At 34.7% G+C, this 20,981-nt stretch overlaps 1 protein-coding gene across 1 annotated transcript in view; it reads right to left on the bottom strand.

Annotated features, from left to right (window-relative positions):
* LOC128215971 (plexin-B-like) overlaps positions 1-20,981 on the bottom strand; it is a 90,633-nt gene that overhangs the window by 51,296 nt on the left and 18,356 nt on the right. The window contains exons 2-4 of the mRNA XM_052922570.1: positions 11,775-11,836; positions 5,458-6,499; positions 672-866 (exon numbers count right to left, since the gene is read on the bottom strand). Coding sequence (XP_052778530.1) covers positions 672-866; positions 5,458-6,471 — 1,209 coding nt within the window. The 5' untranslated portion in view covers positions 6,472-6,499; positions 11,775-11,836. The remainder of the gene's footprint in view (positions 1-671; positions 867-5,457; positions 6,500-11,774; positions 11,837-20,981) is intronic.

Raw genomic sequence — 20,981 nt, 5'->3', positions numbered from 1 at the left:
ATCTACCATGTATCAACGGCCTAAGCCTTGTGGTTTGGGAGAAGAAGATTTTTAAAGTTTTTCCTTTCCATTGCCATGGCAACTAGAGTTCTGCATGGAATTCAATTCTTTGAACAATTTTCAAAGGGGACCACCCAAGGAACATTCCTGTGAAGTTTGGATGAAATTGGCTAAGCGGTTTATGAGGAGATGTCGTTTAAAGTAAAAGTTTACGGACGGACGGACGGACGGACGACGGACGGACGCTGGACAAATTGTGATCACAAAAGCTCACCTTGTCACTATATGACAGGTGAGCTAAAAATAAATGGAATCAAAATCTGTTTTATTAACAAATGTCAAACTTCAACTTGATTGACCTGTTTAATGTTAATAATTATAACGCTTGTTGAGTTATTGCTCAAAGGTTTTGCACAAAGATTCCAATGAAGATGCTGATAATGATGGCGTCACCAAGGCCATGACAATTTCTGGACATGTTCAGAATGACTGGTTAAAGCTAAAAACTTACTTGAATATTGCATTGGAGTGAGGTAAAAATCAATAGTGATGATTGAATCAGCAACTGGTAATCACTCTTAATTAATTATTTGTTGAACTTATAATGAGTCTTCTGATTGTCTTTAATGATTGATCTCAATGTGGATAATAAGAAAAACTCCTAAACTTACCTTTACAACAAATCCATTTGATGTTCCTGCAAAAACAACATCGTTCTGGTTGTATTGACTTGAATGTAGGCTTGTAAAATAACCCTCATGTGCAAATGATGAGTCATTCCAATGTAGCTCAACTTTGCCACTTCCAATGGCAAAATATCTTATCGGAATGTCGTTTGCTTTGCATGTGAAGTTGTTCAAACTTGACTGAGAAAAAATAACAAAATCTATTTCAAATCACTGCTGACCTTTAATGCGTACATAATTGGAACATTTAAGTTAAAAGTCTTAGAGGACATCAAGATAATGTGGGCTCTTTGTCTTTTGTATTCAAAATTAAGTTTCAATGTTCCATATATGTGTCTCACAATAGTATAGAGTCCAACAAAGTGTATACACCCTAGATGTATAATTTTAACAAAATGGAGTTGTGAACCAAAAGACAGTGATAACAGTACATTTATTTTAATAAAATATCTAAGCTCTGGGCCTTACCAGTAGGCGAGCAGTTCTCAGACACTTTTTGATATTTTTTTAGATATTCTCCTGAATTTTGAAGATATCTGAATAAAAGTTATCTGAATAAAATTTTCTATAATATAAACTTCAGTTTATCTTTTGTTCAAATAATGCAAAATTCACTGGAGTTAAATAAATTCACCTTGTTTTCTTTTGTTCTGAATGTTAAAAACAACAGTTCAACAGTAGTAGTGAAAAAAATCTCTGACACAGCATAAAATTAATTATTATTATCAGGGCTTCTAAAAACCTAGCCGGACAGACATGCCCTTATTCTATAGGATATCAACAGCGACACGCTTGATTAACTACAGAGTCTGAAAGCTGAGTGTACCGCTTACGTCATTTTAATAAAATGTAATGAACAATTCGTTGTCGATATCGAACTTATAGCTATAAGCCCCAATTATGAATAAAGATATATCTGTTTATTAAAGATTATCAATTGAAAGTTGATCCACTGTAGTAGGATATATATCACAATACTGTTTCAGTTTTTGTCGTCTGACCGCTTCCTGCCAGCTGCAATTAATTACGATCGCAGCTTTTCTTGTTAGAAGCGCTGCAGAATTCAATGAGAATTTCATTTGAAATTAAGTTTGTATCAATTACTATCTAAATCGGCTTTGATGGTTCTACAGCCCTCTTATGAATTGTCACATCGCGAAAATTATTGACAGAATACACATCGCGAAAATGTGTGACATTATTCTTCGGACATATCTTTATAATCTGACTTTGGAACCGTTTTTTTTGTTGTTGGGGGGGGGGGCGGATTTTTATTTATTTTTTTTTTGGGGGGGGGGGTGTCGCTGGGTCCAGAACGATTTAGGTTCCAACTTTTAGAAGCCCTGATTATTATTATTATCAACAAAACCAGGAATCTTGTCCTTTCTTAATTTGATATCTAAAAGCTGAACATTTGAAACAGAAAAAAACAGAGCATTAATTTGCTTATCAAATTACTTCGATAACTTTGGTAAGAATGTACTGTAAGATTTCGAGAATCAACTTTTGGTATTTAATTAACAAAAAATACTTACCTGTTGGAAAGTGTTGGTACCTACAGAAATGTTTCAAGCACCTGATTTTTAAAGATGCACTATTACTCAATCCCAAATAAGATTTAACAAATTTAATACAATTGTTTTAATAAACCAACAAGAGCACCGCGAAACGGAGCATTATACGCCCGAAGTAGATTCGGCTTGAGGTCTTTAATAAACATTTAGGTTATGCTAGTATACTGCTTACTAGGTGTGAAGTGTTTACAACAAAGGCTTAAACTTAGAATATTGAAACTTTACTGATACTTAAGTTAGCAGTGCTAATAAAAACCTTTGTTCATCAGTATTTTTTTACAACATAGAATAATTGTAAAACAACATACATACTGGTAAGTAGTGCAATGAAGGATGTACTAATATGGAATCAGATTTTATGAAATGAAATATTTTTATAAAAAAAATAGAATATCTGAAACTTCCTTAGAAAATCTGAGAATACAAGTTTAAAAGTAGCAGGACTTGGAAAGTGCTCACAACACATCCTTTTAATGTAGCAATAATTTGTATAAAATTATCTAAAAATTGCTTTATTGGTTGCACAAAGTTGTGGCTAGGACACGTTTTCTAAAAATTCCTTTATTAGTAGTAACACAAAGTTGTGGCCTGGACACGGAATTGCTAACGCCCCCCAGTGAAATTAGCATTTGAGGTACGGACCTGGAAAGCATGCTTGACAAATCCTTTTAATGTAGAGATGATTTGTATAAAGTTATTTGAAAATTGCTTTAGTAGTAACCCAGTTATGGCCTGGACATGGAATTGCTAACGTCCCCCCATGGTGATTCTAGTGTTTGAGGCATGGACCTGGAAATTGCGCGCGACACTTCCTTTTAATGTAATGATGCATTGTATAAATTTATTTGAAAATGACTTTATTAGTGACCAAGTTGTGGCCCGGACACGGATTTGCTAACGCACCCCCATGGTGATTCTAGTCTTTGAGGTATGGACCTGGAAATTGCGCGCGACACATCCTTTTAATGTAGTGATGATATGTATAAAGTTATTTGAAAATCGCTTTATTAGTTACCAAGTTATGACCCGGACACGGAATTGCTAACGCCCCCCAGTGAAATTAGCATTTGAGGTACGGACCTGGAAAGCATGCTTGACAAATCCTTTTAATGTAGAGATGATTTGCATAAAGTTATTTGAAAATTGCTTTAGTAGTAACCCAGTTATGGCCTGGACATGGAATTGCTAACGTCCCCCCCCCCATGGTGATTCTAGTGTTTGAGGTATGGACCTAGAAATTGCGCGCGACACATCCTTTTAATGTAATGATGCTTTGTATAAAGTTATTTGAAAATGACTTTATTAGTGACCAAGTTGTGGCCCGGACACGGATTTGCTAACGCACCCCCATGGTGATTCTAGTCTTTGAGGTATGGACCTGGAAATTGCGAGCGACACATCCTTTTAATGTAGTGATGATTTGTATAAAGTTATTTGAAAATCGCTTTATTAGTTATCAAGTTATGGCCCGGACACGGAATTGCTAACGGACGGACAGACGGACAGACAGACGGACAGACGATGGAGGCCATAACATAATACGACCCTTCGGGCGTATACAAAGGATGAACAAATGTTGAAAAAAAATGGTGCTTATGAAGGATACCGAGTTTAAATGGAAAGAAATGTGCAGAAAACACTGTCTTTCTACCTTATGAGACGATAGTAGATCGCAGTAAATTGTTTAGCATTCAGCGAAAATGAGGCAAAAATCATGATTGTCTGAAAACTTCTACTGTCTGAGAACTCCTCACCTACTGGTATAGTCATCAGTGACCACTGAGTTCTTCATCTTCAGTTTATATAAAAAGCCTCTGCTCACTCACACTTAGCATCTACAGTATGTTTTTCAATGAATTGCAATTGAATAGAACAACCTTGGTAGACCTAGGAAACACTCACTGTACAGTGAAAATATTTAACATGCCAAAGGCTACACATGGGAAATTAATTAGAACACTGCAGAGTGATTGCGAATGTTCATCGGTATTGTTGTTTTATTTTCAGTGAAAAGGGGCCATAACTCTAATATATATCTGTCACAAGCAACATATAAACAAATTAAGTTTCATTTGAATATCTTGAATGGTCTTGAGTAAATAGCTCAAGTTTCACTGTTGATGACAATGAAGACATAACAATACCAACCTACACATATTTCTTTGAAAAAATGGACAAGCTTATAAAAGTCAGAGTGTAGGAAATCTTATGTTCCAGCCCTTTCCACTTTCATATATCTGCATTGATCATAACTTTGTTTAACAGCTTTCAAAAATGGCCACTATAGGATAGATTTTCTTTGAAATTTGGTTTAAATAGTTTGAAATTATAATGTTCTTGAGGAGGAGGTCAATTCAAGCATTTTTTGACAATGACACAATATTGGCAACAGGGGATCAATATCCAATTGGCCAGTCACAAGTTGTCAGTCAGTTGAACGTCAGTTGACCAATAATAGGATTATGATTAATAAATAAACTATAGCATATGGTTGCATTATCCAATGAATTAAGAGGAAATCTTCACCAAACTATCTTGACAAATTGCAATACCGTAAATGACTGGGTATTAGACACACTTTTTTTAAAAAAGCAAAGTTGGGCACTGTCAAAATATTTTTTGTCAGTTGTACGATAAGGTGTGAAAAACTCGACTGCTTTAACCTGTTTAACATACCAATACTACAAACTGTTGCGATAATGGTCTTGTTTTTTCGCACTTTGTCACGTTCTTTATCCTTTTCTGTAGGTGTTGACATTTTGAGAACGAACCCGTACAATATAAGGTTTTTGCATATCTTAACTTTTCATTCTCGACAGTATGGTTGTATGGTTTTTAAGATAACCATCGCCATTTTCACGAAAAAAAAATGTTTGTCACTGTCAACAAACATGGTTGCCAAAAATGCCGGACGATTTTGACATTTTTTCTATGAGTCTTTTAATCAAAAACATAGATTAAAAGTTTTTTCCTCGGACTTTTCACAGATTTTTTCGCCTGTGTCTAATACCCCCTATAGTCTTATACCCAGTCATTTGCGGTAATTGCCAGACACTGCATGCGGGGTCAGCCATTATTTTAAGTAATTCGTTCAAGAAAAAACTGCTTGATTAATACATGTGAATAAATGTTATTTGTTTCTATGCAATGTTTATTTATAATGACCATAAACTTTTGAGAACTAAGACTGCACCTACCTGATTGGTTAACAAACAATTTCCAACCAGGTTTAAATACTGGTTTGAATTGTTGTAACTGCAATTAGTCTCAAAGCCTCTCAGAGATTCTTGAAGTTCCTTATTGATAGTTTTCATGTCTAAGGTGCAGATGATTCCTGTCCCTGATATGTTCTCTGGGTCCGAGCCATTGGCAAACACTGCTACTAACACAGAGTTTCCAGATACATTTAAAATTACTGAATCTTGAATCAGATTGTACACCATTCCATCGTTTTCACATGTCAATTCCATATCAATATGTGATTGGTATGATGTATCCTTCATGCACAGTCTGACAACTTTGGATACATAGTCATTTGCTCCAACATACTTCTTTTGATTGGTCAAAAAATATACATTGTCTCCATAAATAAATGTATCTTTATAGTATATAACATAATCTTCCAATTTTGTTTTTTGCCTAAGCTCAATATAAATACATGGAGGATTAACTGTTTGATAATCAAAGATTTGATCTCTTGCTAATATGCCACAATACTTTTCATTTTCATTTTCATTGAATTGCACATTATCACCAAAGGACTTTGCAAGGTAAAACATTTCTGAAGTAAAAATGGCTGAGGCAGGTCTTTTCCTATCAGTACTGACTTTAACAGCTATGATACCTGTAGATTGTGAAGTATTTAAAAGACTTTGTGACAGATCAGTTAAATTTCGCATTTCACACATTCCACCATACCCAGTCCCACAATGCAGCACCCTTTGAGTCTTTTCGCTAATGACTAATACTTTGTTATAGTTTGAATCACAAGATCCCGTGCAAGTATCAACCTTCTTGGTTATCTGTAAGTCCAGATCAAATTTAAGAAGTTTATCCATGGCTCCCACATATATGGTATTGTTGAAAAATTCAACATTTGAAATGGCAATTAATGGCTGTTTCTGCTTCTTCAGAAAATTATCTTGTGAAAAGACGATGTTTCCTGTTGCTAGCAGCCACAACCAGAAAATTATTAGTCTTGAGAGTGCCATGGTTGTAGGGTTTTTTTTAGCAGTGAAGCTGAAACAGAAAACAACAAAGTAAAACTATCAGGCCCTGGCGGCCATTTCATCAAGAATACAAGTAGTGATTTCATACCTACCATATACCATTTATATAAGAGAGATTGTCAGCAGTAATTGTGCACTGATAAAAATCTCTCCTAGGATTCTTGATAAAACAGCCCATAACAAAATTACCAACCAGGCAAAGAAAAATTCAGCCATCTCATTTGATTGATATTACTGTCTTATCAAAATTAAGTATTTCAGACAGAACAATAATTTCTTGTTTATGCATGAAACAGACCTAAATCAAATGTGATTTAAACATTTGTGGTAAAACCTTGGAACATTATTTACTAAAAGGTGGCTTGCAGTTAGGATATTGAAATCGATTACCTTTACCTGTAACAAACTGACCTTCAGAACCATGTTGTAGTTTAAATGTTACATATCAAAATGCATTGGGCCCATTATTCAATAACATCATAAGACTAAGACTTGAACAAGAGGGTCAAGATGGCTCTATATCACTCACCTTATTGGACAAAGGGTTTTAAAGTTATTAATCAAACAGCATACTAGACCCAATATGCCTGTATGCCACAGGTTAAACTATAAAACATCCTGTTTTTAAATGGGTGCATAAAAAATAAACAAATAAATGTAATTGTTTGAAAACTTTCAAAGGGCAATAACTCCTACAATATTTAACTTGGAGTTATAAAACTTGTCAAAAAGAGCACATTGCTACTGTGAATAAGTTCATGACGTTTGAAGTTGTTAATGATTGTAAAACAATAAAAAAAAATGAGAGCAGTAGGACAGCCACTCAACTAAACACCACATAGCCGTTAAAATGAATACAATAATTATGTAATATGTGCCTGTTAAATGCAATCAAAAATAGAAAACATGAAACACCGCAATATGCAACTTAAAAGAGTTCTCACTGAATGACAGAAAAACTTCAGCCTTCGTTGTGAATTTCAGTTTCAATTTTTTTTTTAGTAACAGCTACTAGTGACTTGACCTAGAACCTAGGGGCCCCAATTGCAATCCCATGGAAGTCCTCCAAAAACTCTTCCGACACACCAAGTTTGGTCCCAATATGTCATCTAAAGTTATTTAGTTCCAAATGGTTATCTATTTTTAGTACCAATGACCTTGACCTTGACCCTAGGGCTCCAAATGCAATTCCATGAATGGTGACTCCATAAACTCCTCCTATATACCAAGTTTGATGGAATATGTCAACTGTAACTCAGGTTATTCAGTACCAACCATTTTTCTATTTTTAGTAACATTGACCTTGACTCTAGGGGCCCCAAATGCAATCCCATGAAAGGTATCCATAAACTCTTTCAATATACCAAGTCTGGTCACAATATGTTAACCCTAACTAAGGTAATCAGCTCCAACTATTTTTCTATTTTTAGAAACATAAACATTGACCTTGATTATGACTCTCGAGGCCTCAAACACATTCTCATGAAAGGTCTCTATAAACTCTTTCTAATTATACCAAGTCGGGTCGCATTCAGTACCATTTTTTTTCTATTTTTAAAAACAGTGAGCTTGACCCTAAAGGCCCCAAATGCAATCCCATGAAAGGTCTCTTCAAACTGTTCCTATTTACCAAGTTTGGCCACTATATGTCAATCCTAATTAAAATTATTCATTACCATCAGTAAGTTTGATTGCTGCCCTCCCGCTGGCCATATAAAAATAAATAAAAAAAGGCAATAAAAAAGGTTTAAAAAAAGTCAACCAAGAGCCATTATTTGTATTTAGGGGTAATATATAATAATGTAACCTAATTGTGATGGCTACTGTGTGAAGTAATTGAAGGCCATTGAATGAACCAAATTTGAGATTTGAGTTACACGGTTGCCCAAATTTTAGACAAACTTTTTCAGTCGTTCAAGGACCATAATTTGTATAAAGGATAAGATGGAGTTACCTAATTGTGTTATGGCCATAAACAACTGCATAAGGTATGAAGTCAATTGCAAGAAGGGTATTGAAGTAATTAGTGAAAATCTCAACTTGCCATTAGGCCACACAAAATTGATATTTCGTTCCGCGGATTTACCGCTCCTATTTTTTTGAAAATGTAAAAAAAATATTTTTATTTTTTTTTGTGCACCCGCACCTCCATTTTGATCGCCAAGCAGATTTTTTTCAGGTAATAATTTATTAAAAGGCTAAAAATAATCAAGTTTAATTTTTCTACGCTAGTTTTCGTGTTTTTGTAAAGGGAAGTTACCGATGCGTAGTGTTTTATACTGTATATCGTTCGGTTTAGCATGGGTTTCAATAAATTCAATCAAAATGGCTGCTTCCGGTATAAACAATGCTCGAAGTTTGGAAATTAAATCTTATATTTGACAATAAATATGTTTTGAGCATGCTTGAAGTCATTGTTGATCGTCTCATGCACTAAAGGATCATTATTTAAAGCAATCATTATGCAATAAAGCATATGTATCTGAGACTGGTAGCGATTATATTGCGTAATTAGTGACTCGTTTTGAATGGAAATCGGAATGATCAACTTAGTACCATTTTATTCAAGTCATAATACAAGGGACCAACATTATACCTCATTACGACGATGTTGAAGATGTCACAGGTCAACTTAACTGGAACATGAGTCATTATTTGGTCCAAATTGATGTATCAAGCTCATTTTTGATCAAATTCTGACAAAGCAACAGTTTTGAACAAATATCTTTTCACAAATAGCGATATAAACACTGGTCTGGATATACATCAACATAAGTAAGCCTAAATTTATCACCTTATATTTTGTTTTTATTTGCAACATAATCCGAGATTGTAATGCACTTGTCAATTGTAACCACTGCCCACCCCTTGCCCTTGTTCCAGGGGTTAGCTACAATAATGAGCGATCAGGGATACTTTTTTTATTATTTTGACATTTCTTATGTATCCCTGTAATGCTACAACTCTCTACCATTTAACAACGGGCGAAATGATATACTGTAATAATATGCATTGATGTTGAAAAATAATGACAAAGTTGTTCAATTTTTATCCGACAGTGATCTGATATGGATTAAATTTGTCATTAGAGTTGTTATTTTCACATTAATATATTAGGGGTCACAAATACCGTTATACATGTACACAACCAGTCAGATTTGTCCCAGATTTACCGATATCGGGATACTTGATAAACAGTCGACACTTGTAAGTGTTTTATGATAACTTAACATGTGTTTTGGGCATACTGACATAACTTAATATGTGTTTAATAGTAGGCAATAATATTTTCGTAGAAATTTGAATTTATAACGGAGATAATTGCAAAATTGTGGCCGCGAGGATTCTGCGCGCAAGGACCACTTGCTACTTTTTGCTGGGATGGTGGACGTCACGAGTCTGCCATATTTAAAAAAATCGTCAAAAGACTCGTTGACGGCCATTTAGGTGGACTATTCCAGGGGTATACCAGGGACAGCAGAGGCATATTAAAAATAGTCAGAAATGGGCCTCACATAGGTATTCGGGGTTGCGGGGCCATTTGGCAGGGATTTTACCAGCAGTGTGTCCCTGCAGGTCGGGTATTTTACCCGGGTTTTGAGAGACCTGAAGTCAAAGTCCCCGCTATTCTGGACTTAAGGGGGGGGGGGGCATATACAATTGGCTGGTGCATAAAAACATCTAAATAACCAAAATAAGTACTCTGAAAAATACCCTTGTTCTTTTTGTTTTAATAAGCACATGTCATTGCATTTCCTGTGATAATAAAACAAAATTTAGTCTATGTTATATGGAGTCTGATGTTTGATGATGTCAGTGTGTAAGTGATCATTTTTTACAAATCCAAAATCAATCCTAAGTTATGTCTAAATACAGTTGCATATTATGTTAAACTGATTCAGGTAGATATATATAAGTCGTTTCAAACTTTACTAAAAGCAGGGTTATTTATTATTATGAATGATCGTCATATTAAAGTATGTTTTAATTATATAAGAAATTAGATTTATCCATATAATGTTTGTACTAAACACGGATGAATAAATAGTATGTATTCCGACATTTTCCCATGTCCATTAGAGGTTCAGTTCAAGATGGCATTAAAATGGGTTTAAGGGCAATTATTTTGAACAATCTTTCTTATTTATATTGAATATAAGGAAAAATATATTTTTCGCTCTTCGCTCGCTTCGGTTTTTATGAAAACTGACAAAAAAAAAAATTATTTTTTTTTCGCTCGCTCGCTCCAATTTTTATTGGCAAAAATCCAAGGAACTAAACATTAATTTGGTGTGGCCTTAGACTTAAACCCGACCCAATGTGGCCTAAAACTTCAACCTTAGTTTCTAAGTAAATCAGGGGCCATACTTTGTAGTTAGGATGAAATGGTGTTATGTAATCTATTAAATTGTAAGATGGTCCTCAATAATTGTCTAAAGGATTAAGTCAATTGAATGAAGGGTAAATAATAAGTTATTAGTAAAAATCCCAACTTGCTCTGAACCTAAAACCTGACGCAATGTACCCTAAAACTTTAATAACCTAATTTCCTAAGTCAATTAGGGGCATGATGATTATTTGTATTAAGGATAATATGAAGTTATGTAACCTCTTTGTGTGTGATGGTCCTGAACAACTGTGTATAGTATTAAGTAAACTGAATGAAGGGATCATTGGAGTTGTAAGATAAAATACCAACTTGCACTAAAACTTTACCTGGTGCATTTCAGTGAAATTTGTTTTAAAATTGGGCCTGCAGTTAGCCCCTCCCCCTGGCGGCCATGTTTTTTTATGAATCAACATTGGGTGAAGAAATTTGATAGACTGGGTCAACTTAGGAACATTTCTGTGAAATAATTTTAAAAGAGGGCCAGCTGATTCTGAGGAGAAGATTTTCATAGTTTTCCATATGGACATATAGTGAAAAGTAGCCCGGGGCCCTGGCGGCAATGGTTTTTATGAATCAACATCATGTTGAAATGGGACAAGCGGTTTCTGAAAAGATTTTCGGAGCTTTTCCTTTCAGATGACATGGCAACTAGACTTCTGCCTGGAACCCCTTGAGCTGAAGGAAACTAAAAGAGGACCACCCAAGGAACATTCCTGCAAAGTTTGTTTGAAATTGTCCCAGTGGTTTAGGAGGAGTAGTTGTTTAAAGGAAAAAATGTGGATGATGGACAGAGGGATGACAAACAATCACCCTATCTCAATAGCTCACGCTGGGCACTTTGTAAGCTTAAAAGTAAATTAATAAAAATGTTATAGTGTTAAAAAATAATACTTACGCTACCAAACCATTCTATAAAATTCATACATAAGGCTTTTCCTTTTTTCATTCCCTTGTTTTCTGAAAATATAAAAAACTGACTTGTACGTTGACTTGTCAAATAATAATCTACATACACGTAGTATACAGTACAATCAACAAGTTATGAGGTATCATAAAATCGGACAATATCTGATGCTACAGTTCATTTTTAAATCTGCTGTGACATCTAGCAATGAGGAAAAACTTGATGGGTTTTCAGCACAGGAAACCCATGAACATCAGCTTTATCCGTCAAAGTGTCAGCCAGGATTAAGTGGGTCTAACTCTTTGAGTGTTGTTGTATGTAACATGACTCATAAACTAAATCTTATTTGACGCCACAATTACAAATAAAAATCTTCCTAAATTATCTTCCTAGTTGATACAAGAAAAGATAAAGATAAAAAACTGTGGCCTTAATGAAGATTTTAATTCTTTTAAATTGTCAATATAAAAATTTGCACAATGATGATTAACTCTGAAGTCCAATTGTAATAAAAATCAACTTCAGGAAAAAGCTTAATATGCCATTATATAAAAATACCATTTTATATTATTATGAAATGGCATTTTTATATGATTTGATTTTACTATTATTGGTAAAAATTTACTACCATAAATTGGCAGTGAAAAAACAAACACTTAAACTTATTATTTCCATGACAATAATTGAAGATAGTTATAACCTTCACTGTGTACATTATCATTGACAATAATGCACAAGTCAATTGTAACCGCGCCCCCCCCCCCCCAAGTCTGGGGGTATACCGAGGATAGCCGGGGAAATGGGCAGTGTTTTTACCTTCCACTCCGGTGGCAGTGCAGGGTGAATGCGGTGTTTTTGTCTTCGCAAAAGTATAGCACGGATTGGGCCTTACCTAAGGTCCCTGGGTTTCGGGTGCCTTTGGCGGGGATTTTACCATATGTTCGTCCCAGCAAAGCGGGGATTTTACCCAGGGTTTGCTGGACCAAAGTCAAAGTCCCTGTTATTCCCAGGACCTGGGGGGGGGTGCGTGGTTACAATGGGGTTGTGCATTATGATTGCACGTTCAAATGGCCTACAAGAAATATTTAGCTAATGATGGAAAACTGTAAATCCTCCAAGTGTGCTTTATAATTGTCTCTGACAACATGTGTACTAAAGTTGTAATTGAATCACTTGATTTTTTTTAATTACGGCCAAGGTAAAAGTATTAGCACACCAACAATGCAGTTGACATTCAGGCTATGACAAGAATGCATGACAATTCATTTTGAAAATGGTTTTTCTCCCTTAGCCAATCTCCACCACTCCAATCTTACTGAAGACTTTATGTCTTTATCATTAGTTATTTTTTAACACTCCAATGTATTATTTTGACATAAAATCTTACATGGTCAATATAAAGCAGTTTCTTGGAATTGAACTTGTTTTTAACTTTGGTATTTGATAAAGATTACAAACTGGAGGGAAAGACATTACAGCAGATTGAAGTAGAAAATAATTTAAACCTAACAGAAATGCCATGAATATTTATCAAAATTTGATTGCCTGACCTAGCTACCATGATAAGCCTGCCATTCTATATTTGCTTATAAATCGGTATTAAAGCAATATCCAACTAAGTATTAATTAACATAAATACAAGATTTATAACAAACAAGAGGGCCAAATGGCCCTGAATCGCTCACCTGTCATATATTGCACATTCTTCCATTATTGACCCAAAGGCCATAATTTGAACAATCTTTGTAGAGATCCACTAGACGATGAATCATGCCAAATATCTAAGCTCTAAGACAAGTTAGTTCAGAGGAGAAGATTTTTGAAGTTTTAACTATAAACATATAGAGAATACCCTAACCCCCCGTGGCGGGGCCAATTTTGACCCCAAGGCCATAATTTGAACAATCTTTGTAGAGGTCCACTAGACGATGAATCATGCCAAATATCTAAGCTTTAAGCAATGTAAGTTCAGAGGAGATTTTTTTGTTTTTTTTACTATAAACATATAGAGAAAACCCATGACCCCCCAGGGGCGGGGCCAATTTTGACCCCAGGGCCATAATTTGAACAATCTTTGTAGAGGTCCACTAGACGATGAATCATGCCAAATATCTAAGCTCTAGTCCAAGTAAGTTAAGAGGAGAAGATTTTTGAAGTTTTAACTATAAACATATCAAGTATACCCATGACCCCGCGGGGCGGGGCCAATTTTGACCCCAAGGCCATAATTTGAACAATCTTTGTAGAGGTCCACTAGACGATGAATCATGCCAAACATCTAAGCTCTAGTCCAAGTAAGTTCAAAGGAGAAGGTTTTTGAATTTTCACTATAAACATATAGAGAAAACCCATGACCCCGCGGGGCGGGGCCAATTTTGACCCCAAGGCCATAATTTGAACAATTTTTGTAAAGGTCCACTAGACGATGAATCATGCCAAATATTTAAGCTCTAGTCCAAGTAAGTTCAGAGAAGAAGATTTTTGAAGTTTTAACTATAAACATATACAGAATACCAATGACCCCCCGGGGTGGGGCCAATTTTGACCCCAGGACCATAATTTGAACAAACTTTGTAGAGGTCCACTAGACGATGAATCATGCCAAATAACTAAGCTCTAGGCCAAGTAAGTTCAGAGAATAAGATTTTTTAAGTTTTCACTATAAATATATAGAGAAAACCCATGACCCCCCGGGGCTGGGCCAATTTTGACCCCAGGGCCATAATTTGAACAAACTTTGTAGAGGTCTACTAGACGATGAATCATACCAAATATCTAAGCTGTAGGCCAAGTATGTTCAGAGGAGAAGATTTTTTAAGGTTTTCACTATAAACATATAGAGAAAACCCATGACCCCCCAGGGGCGGGGCCAATTTTGACCCCAGGGCGATAATTTGAACAATCTTTGTAGAGGTCCACTAGACGATGAATCATGCCAAATATCTAAGCTCTAGGCCAAGTTAGTTCAGAGGAGAAGATTTTTTAAGCTTTCACTATAAACATATAGAGAAAACCCATGACCCCCGGGGCGGGGCCAATTTTGATCCCAAGGCCATAATTTGAACAATCTTTGTAAAGGTCCACTAGACGATGAATCATTCCAAATATCTAAGCTCTAGTCCAAGTAAGTTCAGAGAAGAAGATTTTTGAAGTTTTAACTATAAATACATAGGGAATACCCATGACCCCCTGGGGCGGGGCCAATTTTGACCCCAGAGCCATAATTTGAACAATCTTGGTAGAGGACCATTTGGTGATCCTACCTACCATATATCAACAGCCTAAGCCTTGTGGTTTGGGAGAAGAAGATTTTTAAAGTTTTTCCTTTTGGTTGCCATGGCAACCAGAGTTCTGCATGGAATTAAATTCTTTGAACAACTTTGATAGAAGACCACCCAAGGAACATCCCTATGAAGTTTTATTAATATTGGCCCAGCAGTTAAGGAGGAGATGTCTTTTAAGTAAATTGTTGACGGACGACGCACGACGGACAAAAGGCGATCACAAAAGCTCACCATGTCACAAAGTGACAGGTGAGCTATGTATATATAGTGGTAAACAATCATGCAGTGAATATTATGTCACAAAATGTCACTGTCCAAAGTGTTTCGGGACAAGTTTACAGATAAAAGTTATTACCATAACTATGAGTGATGACTTACTGTTTAATAGGCCAAGAAAATCAAACAGATTGTTTCGAATTTCTCGAATTTTACTGCATAAGCTGTTGCTATTTTGACTGGGTCAATGTTAACTACAAGGCTAAATAATATATCTCTTTCAAATGCAATACTGTTGAACTATTGAACATACCTGCTCAAAAAAATTAATGTTGATGGTCACAAATGGAAATAAATAATTACAGCTAATAATGGTGCAAAAAAATTAGGGTTGGTGGGGAAACTGAAAACAAACTTATTTTTTAGTAACCCCTTTAAATACTAGGATGATACTTGTACTTAAACAAAAGATGCAATATCCTCAATACAAAAGTGATTAGGTGTAGTCACGGAAAATATAATACGCTGTAAGCAAGTATAGTACAAGTGTTGTTACTGAGTCATTAATGTGATTTTCAATTAACACTAAGGAGGCGTGTTTTCAAAGTCCATTACATGTACTTAGCGACTATCAACTTTGAATAACTCCTTATTAAACTGTATTATCAATAGTTCATGTGCTTGCTACCCAAGTTATTGAAATTATTAACAATAGTGTAGCATAAAATGAACTGTATAAAACCATTCACAAGGGTTGCCGTTGAAAAAACTGTTTTGTACAATATTAACAAGGAAAACCCAAAATATTTACTGTGCATATAAGACGTATAAAAGAGAATATCATGCTAATAATTGCACAGTTAATATACGTGAACACAATCAAGATGAGAATAAAGAAGCACATTCCAACATGGTAAAAGTTGCATGAAACAATGCAATACATTCAATGCAAATATATTGTCTTAAATTTATTATAGGAAACAGATTTGCCTAGAAAAAAAAGAAATGATTTAAGAATTTGATATTACGGTAGATCATCTTTGTTCCAACATTTCCATACAAGTATGGTGCGGGGTCCAACTTGTTGTTTATTTTGCTTTTTTATCAAAACATTAACTTTCTCATAACAGTCTTCCTTGTAACTAGGTTGCCCGAAGCCCGGGACAAGTAAATACTGTTTCGGACTAGTCAAAATTCCCAGATGGTTGCCCGAATGGACAAGTGCATTTTTCAGAAATTCAGATCCCTCTGTTTTCAAAATTTCTTCAGCAACAATTCACACATCATGATTGAATGTAATTATTATACTGAATTATTGGCTTTCGTATATTTATGCATGATTTGGGTTTTTGGGGCAAGTAAAAAGAGGTTTTCTTTAATTACATGTACTTGCCCAAAAGGACAAGTGCTGAAAGAAAATTAAGGTAAAGACTGTCATAATGGTGTAAGAGTCAGAAAATAACCCATTGAATATGGATGTGATCATCACACATGCAGGCTGGAAATAGGTTGTTGTTGTTATGTATACGAAATGTATACTTTAATACATACAGCAGTGTTTTTCTCAACCTGATGTAAGGTCGAAATTGGGCCCGTTTCAAATTTAAAAAAAAAAACCCAAACCTTTAAGGTGATCAGCTTATAAAATGATCACCTCACTTTGCCCTTCAAGTCTGGACTGTTTAGGCAAAAAAAAAATACCTGTGTTTCCGGTAACCTGACCGACCCTATGTTTTCTTCGCTGACCCTACTCTTTTTTTAGACATAAAAGTAAACAATTATTTATTTTTTAAAATTCTATCGTAAAATATATAAAAAAAAAAAAATATATATCGTCATTATTTTCGTTATTTGTCTTTCAATGTCCCCGGAGAATAAACTTTCATTATAACGAGACAGGAAAACAAAATGGCGGAGGGCGGCGAACCCTGTCCGATATCTCCTAATTGGCAAACGCATGTTTACAGTCCAAACACGTGGTTGATCACAGGAGACATATTTTGCTGTCTTTATAATGAAAATATTTTTAATTATAAATCGCGGTATTATTTATCCATATCCATGTCCAAAATAAAACTTTTTTACGATTAGGCTTTGCGTATATCATGCAGGCTTCTAATGATTAGGCTTTGCGAATTAATGCAGGCTAACTGCAAGGTTCCAATACACATTTCATTAATTCTTACATTAATTTATCCGCAATTATGAACGGTTACGCCTTATTTAAGTCCCATCAACTGAAATCCAAACAAAAACCTACGAAAGTTAACAACACATTTATTGGAATGTGTCAGCTGCAGATCAAATGGTACAATTTGTGACGTCATAGCATGAGCAGCAATAAGATGAAAGGCGCGTGGCTATCGATTGTATTTAATTCGGTCAGTTGGATATCGTATGATCCCATTTGATTACCAGGATTTCGCCTCGGCTGGTAAGAAAATACCATACCATCGAAAAATTAATAATCAATAGCCGTCGTCTGGGAATCTTAAAACAATGACCGAAATGTTTGAATTCACTATAAATATGAATGAAACTTTGATTGTATGAAAATAAGAGAAACTAAATCCATATCCGGGTTTACTTAATGTTCTATTATTAACCTACCTCCACTTGAAGGCCTAGTTTAAGGACCTCAGAGTTGACAAGAAAATCGGCGATTTTCCTCAAGCAAATTAACAAATTTACTTGATAATTGACTGTTTGGCTAGAACATTATCACCGATTTTTAGAAATTGAAGTACTGGATTTTTCCTATAAAACGATCGCGACATATAAACGAGTATTGTATACAAAAAACACCAGATTTCATGGGCAAAATTGGCGGGAAAATACGGTAGTCGAAGGTAAGGAAATGATTTCAGATATTAAACAATGCTATTTTTATCAGACTTTTTGTAAATTAGGAAACGCTTAGATATAACATAATTGATCTGATGCAACAGAAAATTGCTTTATATGGAAACTATAAAAAAAAACAAATAAAAAACGACCAACCAACGTATTTATTTTCGCCATGTTACCGGAAACACAGGTAAAAAAATTTTTGGCCTTATTAGACGGGGTTGATTTTAAATCCAGCCCTTTAATTTCTCCAAGTCTTAGATAATGTACACATGAATAGAAGCAGAAGCACCACAAGAGGAAACCAATGCAATTTCTATCTGTTATTCTCAGTTCATTTTTACATATAAGGGAAATGACTCCTCACATACTTACCGAGAGTTATACGAGTTGCTCCTCATGTGCTGAATTATATCTTTTTTAAAACTAAGTGCAAAATATTCAGTTGTTTGTTATCACAGTCCTAAAACGTAGGGTTTATGTAGACAGGTCAGAATCATCATTTTTAGATTTGATCGAAGAAGTGTAGCAACATTTTTTTTCATTTCCACGCCTGAACTGTCCCATTTGTAAGGTTCATTATTGACTAACCCTATAAAAAAACAGTACAATCTACATTTAGCAAATAAATTTAGTTACAAATGGAAGGAAAAACCAAGAACTTAAGTTGAAAAGTAAGATTTTTTTTGTCCAGTGGTAATAAAACATTACGGTCAGGTTAAAAAAATTAGGACAGGCACAACTAATTTCTTTGTTTTATAGGCCTTATAAATATTTACAAGCTGTGTTGAACAACCTCTTTTATTACTTCTTGTTTAAGTGTATCGCAGATAACTGACAGTTTCAAAAGAACATAAATACCCTCTTCAAAGATAACAACCTGCTTCAATAGATGATTAAGATTTCTCTTTAAAAAAAAATATATCATATTTGTGAAATTTGGCTGCATGCACAAAATATCGTATATCTGACATTGCATGTAAAAAGGCTATTATAACAGCAATATTTTCTTCCTTTTTGACTAAGATGTGCTAAATGCTAACTTTATTGGAACAAAACTGAGAAAGAAGGATGATAATGAAATAAACCAATACAACTGCTGTGAACATTATTAAACACATTTCATGCAGTATAAACTGGTTACCTTTGTCGCTATTAAGTAACAGTACCAGTTCTAAAATGTTATGAAGTCCTTTTTCTTTAAATGCAAGTATCCCTATTGTAACAGAAAAACACTCTCATGGATAATAGCAGTGGTGGAAAAAAACATGGGGATTTCCCTTCAGCATTGCCCTGCATTTACATGTACCTTGCCCTGCTGTGTCCTTTTGATTGACAGAGCCCTCTTTGATGATTTTGAACTATATTTGATATTTATTGGACATATTGTCAAGTCAATTATCTGATATAAGTATGAAAATAAGAAATATTAAAATTTGACACTTAAATAAAGATAACAACTTAGGTATTCATAACCAACTACTAGAATTGAAAGTTGTTACAGTACATACACAATATGAATTGAACATTGCATTAGTGCACAATTACGGCTCATTCAATGCGCATCAAAAGTGCCCTTTCTGACACTGAGCACCCTGCCCTTTTCAAATCCTAGCTGGAGCACTGAATGATGATCATGAACCTTATGCATCTAACACAGAAAAGCATGTATACACTGTTTTCATATTAGATATAGAAGGAACATCGATCTCAAGTATTTGCCTATAAAAGAGTAAGATTAATTTTCCAATTACCAGATATGTATGATCCTCAATAGATTAGGTTTATTCACAAATGAAAATAATTTTCAAACAAAACTAGGCAAATCATCAAACTATTTCTATGTAGTATATAAATACAATTAATTTCCCTAACCAGATCAATCAATTTTGATGCGGGAACCTATGTGGGTTAGATAATCAGACCCTTAAATTTTATTGAATTTAAAATGTTACTTTTTACAGCTATTTTTTAAATGAACACTCCTTTTCGAGTTTTTATGGCACTAGGAATGGTGCATAAAATAAAAAAAACATGTATATTCCACAAACATATTCAGTGGTTGAAATCACAAGCCAGGAAATGGTAATGCCTCCTTTAAAACTTCAAAACTTAAATTTAACATATTTTCAGCAAAGTAAGCATATTCACACCCGTACTGCGATACAGTAATGATTTGGGTCTGTTATTGTCCAACCACACATTTTTGCATATTTTGCTAAAACAGTGATTTTTCCTTACCGCAGACATTATCTGTTTAATCTGATTTTCAAAATGCCCCAGGATATAAGCATAATCACACACCCTGTTCATTTCTATCATTTGCCCTGTTTCCCATCAATGCTATATGTGGTCACAGTGGAGTTGCGAAGTGTTAATTAACGGTAATTAAGGTAGCTGTTTTCAATTTTCTGAAGGCTATTTCTTTGTTCTTACCTCATACAAACTCTACCAGTAATCTAAAATCACTTGGTTCAAACTCAAAATGTAGATTGATCATTGGAAATTATGGTTTGCAACTGTGAAAGTTTTCTGAAGCTATTGTAGCATATATTATATGTTATTTATTATTGGAGGTTAAAATAGCTAGTGTGGTTTATGAAAATTTTCCAACTGAAAACGAGGCTAGAAGGCCTTGAACCACCTCTGTGAATTTTGAACATGTGTTTGACACCAGTCACTTTCAGTCATGATTTTCCAAAAATCTTTAAATTATATATAAGTAACATACATAACAAATCACATTTTAACAAATTCTTTGCACAATGATTGCATTTTAAATGAAAACTAAATTCAAATTTGATTTTTAAGTTTTGACACTTACAAAAACATACAATAACCGTAGCTGTGC

Source organism: Mya arenaria, chromosome 14 (genome assembly GCF_026914265.1).
Source record: "Mya arenaria isolate MELC-2E11 chromosome 14, ASM2691426v1".
In the NCBI taxonomy this organism is placed as follows: Eukaryota; Metazoa; Mollusca; class Bivalvia; order Myida; family Myidae; genus Mya; species Mya arenaria.
The sequence above is the reverse complement of the archived record's forward strand: the minus strand, read 5'-3'. Positions and strand labels throughout refer to the sequence as shown.